The sequence below is a fragment of the Musa acuminata genome, chromosome BXJ3-4 (assembly GCF_036884655.1).
Source record: "Musa acuminata AAA Group cultivar baxijiao chromosome BXJ3-4, Cavendish_Baxijiao_AAA, whole genome shotgun sequence".
Taxonomy (NCBI): Eukaryota; Viridiplantae; Streptophyta; class Magnoliopsida; order Zingiberales; family Musaceae; genus Musa; species Musa acuminata.
The window spans coordinates 3,705,503-3,723,500 of NC_088352.1; the positions used below are offsets into that span (position 1 = coordinate 3,705,503).

Below are 17,998 nucleotides of genomic sequence, written 5' to 3' on the forward strand. Positions count from 1 at the left end.
CAATCTATCAAAAGATGAATGAAATATTCTTATTTCATGCTTTATTCCATACTGTTTTATGGTTTTCTTTTTAAATAAATGTGCCTACTTAATTCCAACTCTCTCATATCAATTCCCGAAATATTGGACTTTGGTATGTATGTTTAGCAGTCATGTTTAACTACGATATCCTACTAAAACGATAAATCTTTTCACTTCTAGAAATGTTCATTCCATTTCCTCCACCACAAAAGATATTGCCTTCTATCAGTGCTGATCTTTTGAATCAATATCATAACAGTAACCAAAAAGGTCAAAGCAAATGGCTCCAAGCATTAAGAATTGTACTGACAGAATGAAAAGGATAACTTGTACTGTAGTTGACTAAACAGGAAAAGAGCTCACGGAGGTGTCTCAACAAGGAAACTGCGACCCTCACCCAGATTGGTTGGTTACTTCTTTTCTTCCTTCTCTGCCTCTGCAGCCTTCTTCAGCCTGACGCCGACCTGACGCTCGTTCATCCGCTCAACACGGAGCTTGGCATAAGCTTTGAATGACTTCATCTCATCTGTAACCTTCACAAGTTCGACCGTAGGCTTCTCACGCACAATGGGCATGTATTGGCCTTGGACCTGGGTAGCAGTTGCAAGTTCTTCTGGAGCAGAATCTCCAGCCTGAGAAACCAATTGTACACAAAAGCATGAGCAATGTAACAGATCAACGACTGATCAACTACTGGCAGCTCCTAAAATATAACTAGCTTGCCTTGATCTTGCGAGCACGCCTTGGGAAGATGACAAGCTTAGCTTTGTATGTCTTCAGCCTTTGCACGTTAGCCTGGAGTCCCTCAAGAGAGCGATTCTTTCGCCTATGGTCCACCGCAATGCCAATTGTTGGAGCAAGTTTCTTTGGAATGCCTGCAGCCTGCATTTGCGGCAGAAGCAATCATTATTCGCTTGTGAAATACAGGTGGTAGAAACTTTACCTTTAATGAATTTTGGTGGACATTTTACTTTCTTCAGATATGATATGGATCAGAAACCTATCCCTTGGCATATGGAAATCAGTCTTATAATGCCTTTGCCACACCTAGATCATGCATACTATGGCTTGACACACATACTTAATGGCAAGACTCATACAAGATAATACCAGGCCAAGTATAGAACCAAGTTCAACCTTTCAGAATAATTTCATGGCATCAATCGACTAGTCCAAATTCGAGATCGAAGTCTTGTTGGACACCAACACTTGTTGAGCATTCCTCAATGCATACTTAGTGAAGAACAATGGCGAGATCCTTGTAACATCTACACGTGAGCTTTTGCTACTTATATGAATGGTTGTTATGCTTCTCATAAGCCTCATATATGATACTCATATTGTATACATCCTGCAAGAATATAACTATGACATATGAGAATATATATGTATTCATTGTCATGTCCATGCCGCGTTCTGTCCATACTTATATATAAGATCGGATGACACTTATCACAGTCCATATTCATGCTTCATGGTAAAGAAGCTTCATTCTCCAAGTTAAATTCTAACTTCAGTTAGCAATTGGCAAATAGTAATTCTCATAACTACTTTTCAAAGGAAAGAAAAGCCAAGACAATAATTTTAAATACCTTCCAAAAAAATATCCAGCAAGTAGAAGTAAGCTTGCCAGGTTCGATAAACACTCTAAGAACAAATTCTAGCCAAAATTGGATCGGAAACAAAAAAGGGCCATGTAATAGAACTTACAAAACAAGGTCTTCCAATTAATCCTAACTTTAATTCAAAGCTATTACATTACCCAACAGACAACTTAAGGCAAGAGGATTTACACAAAAATGCTTAAACCACGTATTTGTCTGCAAGGAATAACCAATCTTGTTTTGGGAGCAAAATTTAACTCAAATGCAGAAAGTAAATAGCTATTGGATAAATATATCTATGCCAAAGATGACCTCAAAGCCATATATATCATGAGAGGTTTTAGAATAAAATAATGAATGCAAATATTATTCCGGACATGAAAACATAATAACAGATATGTAATCCAATCTGTAAATTGCATCTTTTGTCATTTCAAGGTAACATTTTCTCAAATATGCACTAGTTTCTCATCCCCCCTCAGCACTTGAACCTATAACTTCTATTACATTCCAAAACAATTGCGTGCAACGTGTACAACAGGTGCGTTGGCAGAACTTGACCAGATGAGAACTATAATGCATGTAGGAGGATCGATTAACAAGAACTCATAACTAGTAAGATACTTAGAAATATGTTTAACATGTTAAAAGAGAATGTGCAAGATTAAGAAAAACACTAACCTTGAGCTCCTCAAGAGTAAAACCCCTGCCTGCTCTAGATTTCATGTTGTACTTGAGCGTCTGACATTGAACAACAGGACGCAAAGGTCCAGCAGTTGGACGGGGAAAAATCTTCACAGCTTTCTTTTGACGTGCTGTTAAATCCAAATGATAGCATATATCAATAAGTACGACAAAGAAAAAAATGGAATGTCAACAAATCTTACTAGAAATAGTAGAATAAGAAATGAAAAAGATTGAAACACAAGGCAGACACTGAGAGCCCATAATCAAGTCTGTCATTTACATCAGTGATGGTGGACCAACTAATAAGCAGGTCAGAGAAAGAGAAGGAGAAAGGGACAGAAGATTAAAACACAATGCTGCAGGCAATGAGAGACCATACTCATTACTCAAAGCCATCTATATTCGCAGGAGTAGACCAGCTAATATGCTGGTGAGAAAAAGAGAAGAAAAGATAATTACCAATGCGTCTTCTTGTTTTGCGAGCTGGTTGGTTGAACCATGTCTTCACATAATTCTGCCAGTGCTTCTTGAAGTGTCCATTTGGCACAACATTGTTATGCTTAACCATGGCTCACCTGAATAACAACATAGTTTAGAAGAAAATAATTTTCAAATCTACTAAACATAACCTAAACAACATCACAAGCTTGCATATGAATAAATAAGAAAAGCAAATATTTTTAATACTAGTGAATAAAATGCCTGTTTGAACAATTATCATGTAATCATGGTTCATGATCCTATGGTGCAAAAGGTCACCATGACTAAGTGAAATCCAAACCCCTATAATCGCAAACTTAAAAGGCTCCATGGAGAGAAGATAACAGTGAGAACTTCTGATAAACTTTAAGGCAACTAAAGACAGCCCACAGCTCAACAGAAACCCTACAACTATCAGTCACCATTAAACTATTATTCCTAATGTAACATCCTTCAATTGTAATGACCTTCGAAAAGGGAAGCATATGAATAAAGAGCCAGTCCAAGTTGAGCATATGGCTCCATGGAGAGAAAATAGCATCAAGAACTTCATGAATATTTTTAGGACAAGTACAGACAGCCCACAGCTCAGCAGAAAACCTACAACTATCAATCTCCATAAAATTCTTATTTCCAACTTAACATCTTCACATTGGAGGGGCCTTCAAAAAGAGAAATAGGTAAACAAAGAGCAAAATTAACGAAAGTTAAGCAACAAGATGTTAAACTATATCTCTCCTACTCCAGCTTGAATGTGTTCTTTCTGGCTCAAGTTCATTTTCTTCTTTCTCCAGAAATGTTAGATACAATCTTCCTGTAGTGCTTTTGATGCACTGCACCTCTACAAATCATATTCTGAAACCAAACTCCTCCACGGAACAACCAAGGTACCATATTTAAACATCCATATCCAACTGAGTTCCTTAATGTAATGCAAAAAAATCAGCTTCCAGATGGTAAGGATAGATAGGATGGACCACTAGCAAAAAAACTAATGACTAATTCAATATACTTCTAACTAATAATCATCATAATGCATTTCCAGCAAAAAGTGTTCATATTATATTTCCAACTCATAATCCTGATATATCGGAACTTTGTTGTCTTGCTAGCTTCATACCTACCGATCTAACGCTCTCACATCGACAAGATCTGAGACGCCATCAACACATATCCCCGAATCGTTTTTACCAGGGACATTGAAGAACGGCATAAAAATCATCGAATAAATCATCAAAAGACTTCAAATTAATCCATAAACATTCTCCCCAAGATATAACTGAAGAACTATGATAGCACGCTGTCAAGTTATTCCCCGCTACGATATCCAAAATCATCAACCAAGAGTAGGAGAACAGATGGAACATGGATCGAGCGAAGACCAAGAGACCCTCACTGGGATGCGATGCCGCCTCACCTTCGGCTCCGCCGCAGTTTGGGTCCGCGAAGGGGTTGGAGACGCTCGCTCGAAGGGGTTTTAAAGGCTCACGGTGGCGGAGCTGCAAGAAAGAGAAGGAAAGGAAACAAAACCCTAACTTGGACGGTCCAGATCACTTGATGGATGATCCAACAAATGATGTCGCACGTGAGAATAGGGTGTATGACATGGAGTTCTCCTGGCCGTCTGATCATTGTTTGGGGGCCTTAATCAGAATTAAGGTTTTTTAGGTATTTTGTGAAGATAATCTTGTAATACTTAGTCAATTAGCCCGTCAACTATATCAACGGCTGAGATATGATTCATTGAGGCTGGACGGTTCTGATGGCCTTATTGTTGGCGACATCAATCCGACATGTTGCGGTCGGCTCCTCCGCGTTTCACACCGTTCGAGGCAACACGAGTACGGCGACGTAGCCCGACACTTCTGCTTCCATCCTTAACCCCACATCTTGATCTTTTGGGGAGGAGGAGAACTTGCACGAGTGTGTGGGCGGCAGGAGTGATGGTGATGAGGGGGAATGAGGCATTGCGGGCGCACCTTGGGATGGCGCTGGTGCAGGCGACCAACGGCGGCTTCCACGTGCTGACCAAGTCCGTGCTCAACGTCGGCATGAACGAAGTGGCCTTCTGCGTCTACCGCGACTTCGTCGCCATCTCCATCCTCGCCCTCCTCCAACGATGCAGGTTTCCTTTCCTCTTTCCTTTCTTTAAAGAGAAGGAGAAAGAATCCCTATCTTCTCTTATATGAGCCGTCTCTTTCTGACTTGCACGAATGATGATGTTGATTCGTATACGATAAGAAGTTAGGAGATGTGTTCATGTGTTTGATCATTGAGGAGGGAAGAAAAGGGAATCAATGAACGAATGGCATTGTGGTCAAGATAAGTCAGAAGTGGGATTTAGTTTGGAGGTTGGAATGAGAAGAATTCAGATGCGAGAAAAGTAGATGGTTAAGAAATTTGGTAGATTGCATGAGAAAGCAATCGTTTTGCAACGATTGGGTAAAGAAATAGATTCTTAATGCAAGAAAGATGAAGCTCCTATCTTAGGATACAAGAAAAGCACATGGGAAAGATTCATTATGGGTTTTATTGAACCCATAATGAAAAAAACGAATAGAGAAAATGAGAATTTTCTTCAACGGAGGAGGTGTGTATGATCTTGGGTCATCGATCACTATGATCAGGTTGTAGAAGGTGAGAAGTCTTCTGCTGCTAGTTTGTTTTTACTTGCCATATTGAATGAGCTATTGCACCTATTCTTCAGAATGCAAATTCATAGTGATTCATGATCCTACAAAAAGCAATTAGGACTTATAATTAGGTCCCATCTCCTCTCTGGAATACTTGAAACAACACAAGCTGCTAACTGATTTTTAATCTTAATCATCAACACAAGTCTGGCATAAGAACGATGTGAAGGCCATAAATACTTGCAACAATTTGTAATAGTTCAGCAAGGATTTTAGTTGATATATTAGTTAGTACAACAGGTTACCCAAACGTTTTCAATGTTATAGGGAGTTTATTGGTTTAACACTCTTTGATATACTATAACATTTGTAGGAGTATTAACTACTTTTTTCACTTTTTTTGATCAGATTTGATGGACAAAGACTAATTAGGTAAAACATCATTTGGAAGCAATGTGTTCATAAAGGACTTAATAATTTAATATAGTTCTTATGAGTTCCTATTATCTTTTACCCTTAATAAAAAATTAGTGAGTCTTTAGATTGAATTGTTTTCCTATGAGTTTTTTCTTGTTTGATATAATGATAAGAATCAGGGTTGGTAAATTCAGTACTGTCCTTGGCAGAAGTGTCCACCTTCAACTAACTCTTGGCATCATTTTTCCTTCTTGGTTTAACTGGGTAAGCTCAATTTTTCGCTAATGAACTTTAGTTTGATTTTTCTTAACATATTGTAGAAATAAAACGTAATTGCTATTCTCTGCCCACAAAAGAAAATAACATCATGTTTGGATATCCTTTGATCAGGATATTTGCGAACCAGCTTGTTTCTTCTCGGCCTTAGCTACACAAACCCAACCTATACATCAGCTATTCAGCCTGCGATAACAATTTTTACATTTATCTTGGCAGCAGTACTGGGGTGATTGACATCCGATTTGATTTGGATTTTGCTAGGTGTCTACTAGATGATAAATTTTCCATATTCATTTAGATGTTTAATGGTTACAGTGTTGAGATGGTAAACTTGGGTGTACATGAAGGTTGTAGGCACGCTTGTTTGTGTTTCTGGTGCAATACTAATGATACTTTACTGGGGTCGAGCAATAATTGGATCCACTATTTACAATCTTTCTGATGAAAGTGCAGTAGGCATGAAGCCTCAGGCTGAATCAGTTGGATGGCTAACATCTGGTCTCCTTCGTTTTGGTCTTGAGAAGTGGCATATTGGTGTTTTGTGCTTGATAGGGAACTGTTTCTGCATGACTGCTTATTTTGTTTGACAGGTACTTTAGCTTGGAACACCATTGCAAACCACATTTCTGGAATCCAGACATTATGTTTCGGCATTTATCATTTGTGGAAGATGAGCAGTGAAAGAATTGATAACAACACGAAGAAAAATTAAGTTGTCAAGTTTATCTCTAACTGCCCGCATCTTCCACATTATGAATAGTTCTCTTATGCAATCTTATTTAACAATATATGTTTTTGTAACATGTAAGAGACATAAAGCTGCCACTAGAGTTTAGCTTATTGTTTGATTGGTAGTCTTACATAGTAATTGCAATGATTATTTTTCTTTCATTTCTTTTGTTTGTTATACAGTGATATTTTCATTTGCTTATGAGATGTCAACTCTTTCAGGTTCCAATGCTGATCAAGTATCCTTCCTGCTTGTCTTTGACAACATACTTGTATTTTTTTGGGGATGGTATTGACTGGAATATTTACCACTGGTTGTCATACAGAGTGGATGTTGACACCATCAGAAATAATTGCTGTCTTATATGCAGTAAGCCTCGTGTCTTATTTTTTTCAATTATCAAAGTTTTATATGCTCAGTCAATCAAGTTTGCTTTTAACTTTCTGAGATTGCTCTTTCTATAAACGTCTAAAACTGACTTATTAATTACTTCGATGCACCACCCAATTGGTTATATTTTACCTTTAAAGGTTTCATATAACCTAACAGGAATTAATTTAGTTTTATGCTGAGGACACTTAAAAAGTTTACGGACATCAATTAGAAAAATTTTAGTTGATTTTTTGTTTTTTTTCCCTTTCCTTTTTGAAATAATGAGAACAAAAACAAAGCTGTACTATCGCAATTATTTTGGGTCGGGTATATAGATCTTTTGCCATTGTAGAATTCTATAAAAAAATCTTTATTTATAATTTTTAGTAAGATCCTTTAAAGTTTTCCCTTTCTTTTTGAGATACTAATTATATATCTCTGTCCCATATTTTTAAACTAGAACCGAAGAGCCAAATAAATATTGACAAATTTTGTTCAGTTACAATTTCTGTAATGTGTTGTCAATAAATTCTTTTTCATGTCCTTGAGATCAATCTCTCGCACTCATCCATTAGACAAAAGAATATCCACCTTGTTCTTCGTCTGCCACTTGCCATTGGGATTTCCTTGTCAACTTTTCCAATTTTCTTCATCGTCAATTCAGAAACAGGGGAAAAAGAAAGATGATATATGATGTTATTAACCAAAGGGTCAATCTTCGTCCAACTGACAGCAATTTATCTGTTGTAGAAGCTCATTGGGAAGTATAACTACCAGCTTCAAGGATCTTTCAGAAACAGTCTCAGTTTTGTGGAAATTATTTCTCTTTGAAAGTGGTGAACATTGTGGCCTTGGCATTGGGAACAAAAGTTGGTGTTTGAAGTGCCATGATAGTTTTGTAGATTTAGTGCCACTAATATTCTTGTGGGTTAGCTTACAGCCCAAAAAGAAAAAGGAAAGACTATGGTTGTATGGAGATTTAGGCTTTAGATTCTGGTTTCTGGCTTCTAAAAGAGTTATACATGGTTAAGAGTTTAGCTGTTAAGATGCATCATATCTTTAGACATTGATCTTGCATACTTTTACTTTCTAGAAATCGAGGAGGCAATAGGATTTTGACAGAGGAATTTTGAGCATAACATGATATTACACTTGTCAAAGACTTCATGTGCTAAACTTTCAATAGAGGATGCCAAAATACTGTGATACTGATGCATCCTCTTTTGATAAATTTAGAGTTCTGCTGATGTAGAATAATTTTTGTGTATGTTGCTTCTATGTACTTATGTTCCTTTTGAGGTTTTGGATTGTGTTGTGCAACCATAACATTCAGAATCTTGCTGATATAAGGACTCGAGCCTATGCAAAATTGATACTAGCTTTCATGCACATGTGTTTGCTTTAGTAGCGATATTGCCGGTCACTAGTAAGTGAGAATTTTGGTAAGAAGAAAATGGAGGAAGGCAACAAGAAGATGATTAATTGATCATATGACAATTGGTGAAATATTTACAGATAACAGGAATGAATCTTGGCCAATTTCTTCTTGTTACTGTTATCAAAAGCTGGGTGTGAGGGACTTCTGTTAATCTTTTAAGGATTAAGATGTGTGAGCTTCTGCGTATTGCTTAAATAGATAACTTCTTAATTAAGTCCTCTTTCTAGAGCTTTTCTTGCTGTTCCACCCTATGAACTTGTAGTTGCTTGCTTACTTCCTATATGATAATCTCACATTTCATCAATGGTGGCTGTTTCTTTGAGAATTTGCATCTCGAGTTGAACCAATGATGATGGTAGTAGAACTGTGGTTACTACAAAAGCATTTGACCTTATCATCTTCAATAAACAAATTCATCATGAAAGAGAAGCTACTTTGAGAATTTTGTGGGTTTAAAGTGAAAAGACTAAAACATATTTCTAAGAATGTTTCATTTGAGTAGCAGTTTAGAAGATTAGCTGCATCTTGGCTCCAAAATGTTTCATTTGAAAGTTTCACAATCCTTGTTGAAAAAAGAGTTCCATACAAAATCCATCACTCTTATATGTGAGGCAGCTGATCAAATTAATTACTTACATATGTATGCTCATTTAAAACTGCTATCGCAATTATATGTTTAAGCGTGTCCTTGTGTATAAGAGACATTTGGCAATCATGCTACTCATCTAAACTCCTCGATTTACTTCTTTGTGAAGGCCACCACATTTTCCTTGGATTTTATTGACTACTTGTGATATGATTGTATATCTTATTTAGTTTTAAATCTAAGGCTAGCCAAGCGTATATTTTTATTCATCTCCTTACAAGCATCACGTCTTTCTGTTATCTCTGCCTGGGGTTAGGTTAGATTTCATATAGCAAGAACAAGATGTCTATATAGTGAGTGACCGACTAAGGCATCTTGTTTTGCATGAATACAAAGATCATTGTTTAAAATTTGAAGTTCTACCGAAAGAACTTCAAGTGATTGTCGATGGGCATGTAAAGATGCTCTTGGAGTCAAAGAATAATAGGAAAGAGTCAAACTGGGTAGTGGTTTTTTAGTCTTGGATAATGAAAATTATGATCGACTAGTAACAAAAGTTTGCTTCTTTACTATGTAAATTAACAAAGATATAACTATTGATGCTGAGTTCTCTTACTGTGGTTATTGTTGTTGTGAAATTGTACCGGAGAACCGTTTTGCTTACTTGAGTCTTACATGCCAAATCAAGTGTGGTTTGGTGCCATGTTATATAGCGTCATGACTACCAAATTCACATTTGCTAAGGTCGGTAGGGTTTGGCATAGTACTGAGTGTTACACTTGCATTGAAACTCCCTTATTTGAATGCATTGAAAGACAATTCTCAAATGTTACAATAAACTTCCACCAGTAAGGCTTTTGGTTGATGTTTTTGGAGATTGTTTACACGATGAGTTTAGGTGGTTTGGAAACCTTTGTTAATATCTGAAATTATTGCAGTTGTTGTCTCTTGATATGTGTAGATTTCATGTGTGTGATTATGCCTTTATATTAAGATGAATTTTTTAGGAGATGGTAAAATCAATATATTGATAGAAAATTATTTGACCTCAATTGGTGTTAGAACAAAAGGTTGGTTAGATTTAATAAAGCTTTACGATACGCATATTTTGTCAACAATGGGTGGTAAGAAATTGATGTGCTCTATCAGCAATAATATCTCATAAAATCCCTGTAACTAGTGTGATTTCATGAGGCATGTTGCATCTGCTTTTAACAATGTGGCGATTTCCTTCTAATTAACATATATCCCAAAAAAAATCACAACATCGTTTGCATGGTGGAAAAAGAAAACAACAAGCATTTGTTTTCCTCTAGTGAGAAAACCCTCCATGCAAAAAAGAGACTTATTGCGGCACATGACATGACTGCTACCTTTGTGGGATTTCAGGAGGATTTATCTTCATAACCAATGATCTGAATCAAGATTGCGAACCATGGCGCCAAGGCTTATCCATTGATGATCTATAACTTACTATGATCCATGAGGACTAAGGAGTCGTAGAAGGCAACCTTGTGGAAGCATCAGGTCTCTTCACAGGTGTTGCATCTTCTTGAAGAAGAGGTGCAGATTCATGATCTCCATAACTGATCCCTGTTGTCATTCTGTCTACTTATATATATATATATATATATATATATATATATATATATATATATATATATATATATATATATATATATATATATATATATATATATATATATATATATATATAGAGAGAGAGAGAGAGAGAGAGAGAGAGAGAGAGAGAGCAACAAATCAAATTTTCTTATCAAGAGAAATTAAGGATATTGCAGAATGTATGATTCAAGAAGGCAATGAAAAATCTTGCAAATGGTTGTGCACCATTCATTTAGCTGTCTATATTTCATAGGTGATGATATGTTGGTTGATCTTGTTTTCTTTTATTTGGTACTATGAAGAAAACACAATTTTCATGGTTTCGCAGCAATTTTCGACATGGTGGTTGGCATTAGGGACATTTGAAGCATTCAAATTATGCTATCTGCATAACTTATTAATAGAACAATTTACTTGACTTTTTCCAGGGAATGGGCTACGGGATAATGACATGGTCCAATACAATCTACTTCAACCAGCAATGTCTTTTCTTGGGAGTACCATTTATCTTGGAAGGTTCCACTCGTAATTGCTTGCTAATTTTTTCTTCAATATCTTCATTTCAACTTTGTTTTACATAATTAATCACTTCTATTGACATTGAATATATATATATATATATATATATATATATATAGAGAGAGAGAGAGAGAGAGAGAGAGAGAGAGAATCACCCCAGGGATCAGTTATGGAGATCATGAATCTACATCTCTTTCTTAAAAAAGATGCAACACCTGTGAAGAGACATGAAGCTTCCGGTCTTCTATCATCAATAGATAAACCTTGGTGTCATGGTTTGCAATCTTGATTCAGATCATTGGTTATGAAGATTTGTGCCGAAATAAGTCATTCTTTTTTGTATGAAAGGTTTTCTCACTTGTTTTATTTTTCCACCATGCAAATCAATGTTGTGATTTTTTTGGGTATATATGTTAATTACGAAGAAATTATCACATTATTAAAAGCAGATGCAACATGTTTCATGAAATCACACTATTTACCAGGTTTTTATGGGATATTATTGCAGATCGAGCACATCAATATCGTAAAGTTTTATTAAATCTAATCAATCTTTTTGTTCTAACACCAATTGAGGTCAAATAATTGTCTATCAATATGTTGATTTTAACATCTATCTCCTAAAAATTTCATCTTAATATAAAGGCATAATCACACATGAAATCTACACACATCAGGAGACAACAACTGCAACAATTTTAGATATTAACAAAGGTTTCCAAACCACCTAAACTCATCGTGTGTAAACAATCTCAAACAATCTTCAAAAACATCAACCAAAAGCCTCACCAGTGGAAGTTTATTGTAACATTTGAGAATTGTCTTTCAATGCATTCAAATAAGAGATTTACAACGCAAGTGTAACACTTGATTTACAACGCCATGAACTTGATAGTCATGACGCTATATAACATGGCACCAAACCACACTTGATTTGGCATGTAAGACTCAAGTAAGCAAAACGGTTCTCCGGTACAATTTCACAACAACAATAACCACAGTAAGAGAACTCAGCATCAATAGTTATATCTTTGTTAATTTACATAGTAAAGAAGCAAACTTTTGTTACTAGTCGATCATAATTTTCATTATCCAAGACTAAAAAACCACTACCCAGTTTGACTCTTTCCTATTATTCTTTGACTCCAAGAGCATCTTTACATGCCCATCGACAATCACTTGAAGTTCTTTCGGTAGAACTTCAAATTTTAAACAATGATCTTTGTATTCATGCAAAACAAGATGCCTTAGTCGGTCACTCACTATATAGACATCTTGTTCTTGCTATATGAAATCTAACCTAACCCCAGGCAGAGATAACAGAAAGACGTGATGCTTGTAAGGAGATGAATAAAAATATACGCTTGGCTAGCCTTAGATTTAAAACTAAATAAGATATACAATCATATCACAAGTAGTCAATAAAATCCAAGGAAAATGTGGTGGCCTTCACAAAGAAGTAAATCGAGGAGTTTAGATGAGTAGCATGATTGCCAAATGTCTCTTATACACAAGGACACGCTTAAACATATAATTGCGATAGCAGTTTTAAATGAGCATACATATGTAAGTAATTAATTTGATCAGCTGCCTCACATATAAGAGTGATGGATTTTGTATGGAACTCTTTTTTCAACAAGGATTGTGAAACTTTCAAATGAAACATTTTGGAGCCAAGATGCAGCTAATCTTCTAAACTGCTACTCAAATGAAACATTCTTAGAAATATGTTTTAGTCTTTTCACTTTAAACCCACAAAATTCTCAAAGTAGCTTCTCTTTCATGATGAATTTGTTTATTGAAGATGATAAGGTCAAATGCTTTTGTAGTAACCACAGTTCTACTACCATCATCATTGGTTCAACTCGAGATGCAAATTCTCAAAGAAACAGCCACCATTGATGAAATGTGAGATTATCATATAGGAAGTAAGCAAGCAACTACAAGTTCATAGGGTGGAACAGCAAGAAAAGCTCTAGAAAGAGGACTTAATTAAGAAGTTATCTATTTAAGCAATACGCAGAAGCTCACACATCTTAATCCTTAAAAGATTAACAGAAGTCCCTCACACCCAGCTTTTGATAACAGTAACAAGAAGAAATTGGCCAAGATTCATTCCTGTTATCTGTAAATATTTCACCAATTGTCATATGATCAATTAATCATCTTCTTGTTGCCTTCCTCCATTTTCTTCTTACCAAAATTCTCACTTACTAGTGACCGGCAATATCGCTACTAAAGCAAACACATGTGCATGAAAGCTAGTATCAATTTTGCATAGGCTCGAGTCCTTATATCAGCAAGATTCTGAATGTTATGGTTGCACAACACAATCCAAAACCTCAAAAGGAACATAAGTACATAGAAGCAACATACACAAAAATTATTCTACATCAGCAGAACTCTAAATTTATCAAAAGAGGATGCATCAGTATCACAGTATTTTGGCATCCTCTATTGAAAGTTTAGCACATGAAGTCTTTGACAAGTGTAATATCATGTTATGCTCAAAATTCCTCTGTCAAAATCCTATTGCCTCCTCGATTTCTAGAAAGTAAAAGTATGCAAGATCAATGTCTAAAGATATGATGCATCTTAACAGCTAAACTCTTAACCATGTATAACTCTTTTAGAAGCCAGAAACCAGAATCTAAAGCCTAAATCTCCATACAACCATAGTCTTTCCTTTTTCTTTTTGGGCTGTAAGCTAACCCACAAGAATATTAGTGGCACTAAATCTACAAAACTATCATGGCACTTCAAACACCAACTTTTGTTCCCAATGCCAAGGCCACAATGTTCACCACTTTCAAAGAGAAATAATTTCCACAAAACTGAGACTGTTTCTGAAAGATCCTTGAAGCTGGTAGTATTTTCCTTATACTTCCCAATGAGCTTCTACAAGCAAACAGAAATTTCTATTTGAATTAGTTGGATACAACTATCTTAAGAGACATAATCACACAGATGCAATCTATAAATATGTGAAGACAACAACTGCAATAATTTCAGATATCAACAAAAGTTTCCAAACAAACATAACAACTACAATAAGCAACAGGGATTGGAATTATCCGGAGAAAGATGTAGGAAACTAGAAAGGGAGGCGATTAATTGGATCGAACAAACCGATAGTAGTAGAACTACCATAGGCAATTATAAAGTCGAACATCCAGCTGTTCATGACAACTTGATCACATGTCCCTATGTTCTCTCCACCGCACGAACATTATACCTGCCTGCCACACTAAAGACCAATCGCTCAAGCGCACAAACACAAAAGAACAAACAGCTCGGGGGCGACAAGGATCTGGCCATGGGTGGAAAGGCGGGCAAGAAACACATCGTTCAAGACAGCAGCAATGACGAAGATGAAGATACTAATATTGCTAGAAGCAGGGAAAGGGCAAACTGAGGAGCAGTCTCTAGTGGTATTACCGATGACATCAATCACCAGAGGAAGCTACTTCTTGAAGCTGCCGCGGACGCCGGGGCGGCCCTTGGAGGTCTCGGGGGCGCAGCTGACGTGAAGGTTGATGAGCTTGGACTCGTCGAATGGGACCTTGGGGTGGCGGGCGTCGTGGTGGATCTGCATGGACTTGATGTCGGGGGCGGTGGTCTTGCAGAGGGGACACTCCAGCTTGGCGTGGCCGCCCTTGTCGTGGCCCGACCGGTCCGCCAGTCCCGCCTTACCGCCGCCCCGATTCGTCGTCGCCGCGTCGACCTTCGCCGCGATCTCCTTCGCCGTGTGTTTCTTCGGCTTCGCCTTGCCCGTCATGATCGATCTCTTCCCTCTGATGCAACCAACCAAACCCTAACCCTAATCCTTATCCCAGACGAACGATACCGTCGCTTGTCGGCTTAGATCAATCACATCGGAGGAAATAAAAAAAGAAAGAAAAATAAAGAAAAAGGAAGAGGGAAGATGAGATGACGTGTCGAAAATGAATAATGCTTACGTTTGGAATTCTCCTTCCATTATGATATACCCTATCCGATACCCATACGAGTCTTTACACACACATATTTAACATTATAATTATTATTATTTAATAAATAATTTAAAATTGGGGGTGAGAAAAAAAAAGCACACATGGTTTAATCGTTACCGTCCGCTCCGATCATCCCTCTCCCTCCGTTCTCTCCCCCAATCGATGGCGGCAACCACCGCCGAGTTAAAGACTCCATGGTCTCGCCTTCTCTCCCTCCAGCCATTCCTCCGCTCTCCCATCCGTCGTGCAGGGGCTTCTGCCCGAGGTGGAGCGGGAGAAGCAGCTGGCTCATGAGAAATGCTTCCAATATCTTCGTTATATTGGGGCGTCGCAGATATCGCGCAATTGCTCATGCAATCCAATCCATGTCTGAGAAGATAAAGGTGTGTGAATTCTTCAATACCTTGTTTTCACATCTTTCCTTCAATCAGGTGTTATGGATGGATCATATATCTTATAAATTCTCTTAAACATATACCTCTAGCATGGCCCAATGGAAAGATGGATGTGGCAAGCAGAAACTGTTGGAACTCTCCTGCACTTGGCTAGTTTCAGCAGTGTGCTAAAATTTATTTGTTTTAACCATTCTTCCTGTCGGTTTGATGAACTGGGTAACCAGAAGAATCTTTCCATAGAGAAAACATGGGTAACTAGTCCAAGTGACAAGGTGCAGCTGATCGACTGATGAGCCAATCTGATCCAACAGTCCAGCAGTTTGAAGCACAATGGTTCTTCACAATGTCGCATAATTTGAAGTGCCAAGTCTGTATCAGTTTACGATTGGTATTTTGTGGATTCTTGGTTTGAGGATGGCTGAACTAGTCCCAATTGCTCATATAGGAACAGTAACCATTTCAGCTTATCAGAATGGCTTGTTGATTTGCTTTACTTCAATCAAACCATGTTATGAATTATGAAGCAGGTACACCACCTAAAATATTTCTCTCTGGAGTCATTATGCACAAATCATCTTGAATCACAAAGACTGAAAAGGTCCCAAAATGACATTATCTCTGGAAGATGGAATGATGCACTATCTGGACTCTTCTTCATTAGACTTGTTGTTTTATATCTGTCTAATCCATTCATGCAGGCTTTTTCTTTAAGGATGAGTACCTTATTAAATCCCTGTGGAATTGGCTTCTTAGTGCTATCATTTTCCCCTTAATGTCTGGTCATATTTTTTCTTAGTTAATGGATTTATTCCTGCTTTGCATTGATGTAATTGGATTTTGTTCTGTTTGGTTTTTACCCACAGGCAGCCCATCCACATGTGCAAGTAATAAGGAAAACAGGCAAAAGTTGACCTGGGGTGGGGTTCACATTCCTGTTGATGTTGTAGGTAGCAATATTTCTTGCTTTGTTTTCTTCTCTTTCTGTGTAGCATGCTAGAATGTTAATTAATTAACAGGCAACAATGATTTGTTAGGTCTATCTCTCCACGAAGCATATTGGGGAAATACTTGTTGGATTAAGGTCAACTTGTTTCTAAGATTTGATACTATGAAATGCCAGGGACATGATATTTAGTGTTCATGTGTTTTATCAGGACATTGGATCATGCAATCATCACCGAAGTTCTTGAGAAACTTTACAATGGTTAGTCTTTTTTGTTGCTGTCATTCTGGTGAATCAAATCAATGAATCTTTTCTTGCTGAGTCTTTTATACCCCATGGAACACCTCTTTCTATCTCTCTTCCCGAATTATTACGTGCCAAACATCTTTAATTCAAGAAATAGTTATTTCAATAGCTTTTACATGAAAATATTGTCTATGTTAGTGTAGGTGAAATTAATATTAACAGTTCCTTTCTGAAGAGAAGTAATCACAAGCAGTGCTCTTTCTATTTTACTTGGCTATTGTAACATCAAGATTAACATCCTCCAAAAAAGAAAAGAAATCAAGCTAAGATTGCTCGGATGAAGCAGGGATAACAGTTCATACTGATCAGCGTTTTTCAATTCATCAGATGAAGATTGGTCATTGAGAAGTGTATTAAACCAAGAATAGTCCTTTTGTCATTGTATGTTGGCTAATGTGTTCTAGTGGTTGAAATAAGACAATGTTCTATCCATTAGAACATTATAGCTTATTGTTGTTATGGATTGCTTGGGTCAGGCTTGGAATATGTCAGCTCATACTGGTCAATGTTGCTCAATCTATCAGAAGAAGGTTAGTAATTGAGAAGTTTATGTTTGCTAATATTATTGTTTGAATGTCTTTTCATTTTACAAGAATAGTTGTTCTGTCAGTAAGTGGATTTAAATAAAATGAATGACAACTATTAGTGGATATGAAGGATAGTTAATACCTTATGCAATCTTATTCTTGAAAGCAGAGACTATTATGTTATTGTGGTGGTTTGAACTTTGATCACACATATCACAAAAGATTAATTTTACGGAGATGATATCTTTTCGACATAGATTAATTTTGGTATTGTTACGTGCATTTTGAAAGGGTGTTTCTCATAGTTCATATAATATGGAATTACATCTTATTTATACCTCATGAGCCGGTCTAGTGGAGCCGATTTGGGGCTGAGTGTTAGATACTTTTAGCTTACAATCAATCTAAGAACAATAATAAGTCATAATATTCTAATGGTTTAGAAT

The 17,998-nt window shown here is 36.9% G+C and overlaps 2 protein-coding genes and 2 long non-coding RNA genes across 12 annotated transcripts; 2 read left to right on the forward strand and 2 right to left on the reverse strand.

Annotated features, from left to right (window-relative positions):
* Positions 1 to 241: 241 nt before the first annotated feature.
* On the reverse strand, positions 242 to 4,320 carry LOC135581889 (large ribosomal subunit protein eL13z). Of its 4 annotated transcripts, none has more exons than XM_065149778.1 (5): positions 4,189 to 4,320; positions 2,772 to 2,887; positions 2,307 to 2,440; positions 745 to 903; positions 242 to 653 (listed from the first exon to the last, which is right to left on the reverse strand). In XM_065149778.1, exons 2-5 carry the CDS (start codon positions 2,878 to 2,880, stop codon positions 432 to 434), a joined length of 624 nt encoding a protein of 207 aa, XP_065005850.1. In that variant the 5' UTR covers positions 2,881 to 2,887; positions 4,189 to 4,320; the 3' UTR covers positions 242 to 431. The 4 variants fall into 4 exon arrangements, with proteins under 4 accessions (XP_065005850.1, XP_065005851.1, XP_065005853.1 ...); XM_065149779.1 differs by having other exon boundaries at positions 4,210 to 4,302; XM_065149781.1 differs by having other exon boundaries at positions 4,183 to 4,289.
* Positions 4,321 to 4,596: 276 nt separating this feature from the next.
* Positions 4,597 to 10,850, forward strand: LOC135636316 (uncharacterized). Its single transcript, XR_010495872.1, has 3 exons — positions 4,597 to 4,917; positions 7,073 to 7,220; positions 10,637 to 10,850. It is a non-coding gene; the product is annotated as an uncharacterized LOC135636316 (long non-coding RNA).
* A 3,626-nt stretch (positions 10,851 to 14,476) lies between these two features.
* LOC135636615 (protein METHYLENE BLUE SENSITIVITY 1-like) lies at positions 14,477 to 15,328 on the reverse strand. The gene has a single exon (XM_065148475.1). It carries the CDS (start codon positions 15,165 to 15,167, stop codon positions 14,853 to 14,855), a length of 315 nt encoding a protein of 104 aa, XP_065004547.1. The 5' UTR covers positions 15,168 to 15,328; the 3' UTR covers positions 14,477 to 14,852.
* Positions 15,329 to 15,503: 175 nt separating this feature from the next.
* On the forward strand, positions 15,504 to 17,493 carry LOC103980610 (uncharacterized). Of its 6 annotated transcripts, none has more exons than XR_010495959.1 (5): positions 15,504 to 15,764; positions 16,640 to 16,723; positions 16,811 to 16,857; positions 16,931 to 16,980; positions 17,164 to 17,493. It is a non-coding gene; the product is annotated as an uncharacterized LOC103980610 (long non-coding RNA). The 6 variants fall into 6 exon arrangements; XR_010495958.1 differs by having other exon boundaries at positions 17,169 to 17,493; XR_010495957.1 differs by having other exon boundaries at positions 16,811 to 16,980.
* Positions 17,494 to 17,998: the final 505 nt, after the last annotated feature.

Bases quoted from the DNA above. Each gene is read 5' to 3' on its own strand.
- LOC135581889 (XM_065149778.1), bottom strand. From the start codon at position 2,880: ATGGTTAAGCATAACAATGTTGTGCCAAATGGACACTTCAAGAAGCAC. The intron at 2,441-2,771 runs GTAATTATCTTT...TGGATTTAACAG, and splicing joins CAAAACAAGAAGACGCATTG to CACGTCAAAAGAAAGCTGTG. The intron at 654-744 runs GCAAGCTAGTTA...TTGGTTTCTCAG, and splicing joins GGCGTGCTCGCAAGATCAAG to GCTGGAGATTCTGCTCCAGA.
- LOC135636615 (XM_065148475.1), bottom strand. From the start codon at position 15,167: ATGACGGGCAAGGCGAAGCCGAAGAAACACACGGCGAAGGAGATCGCG.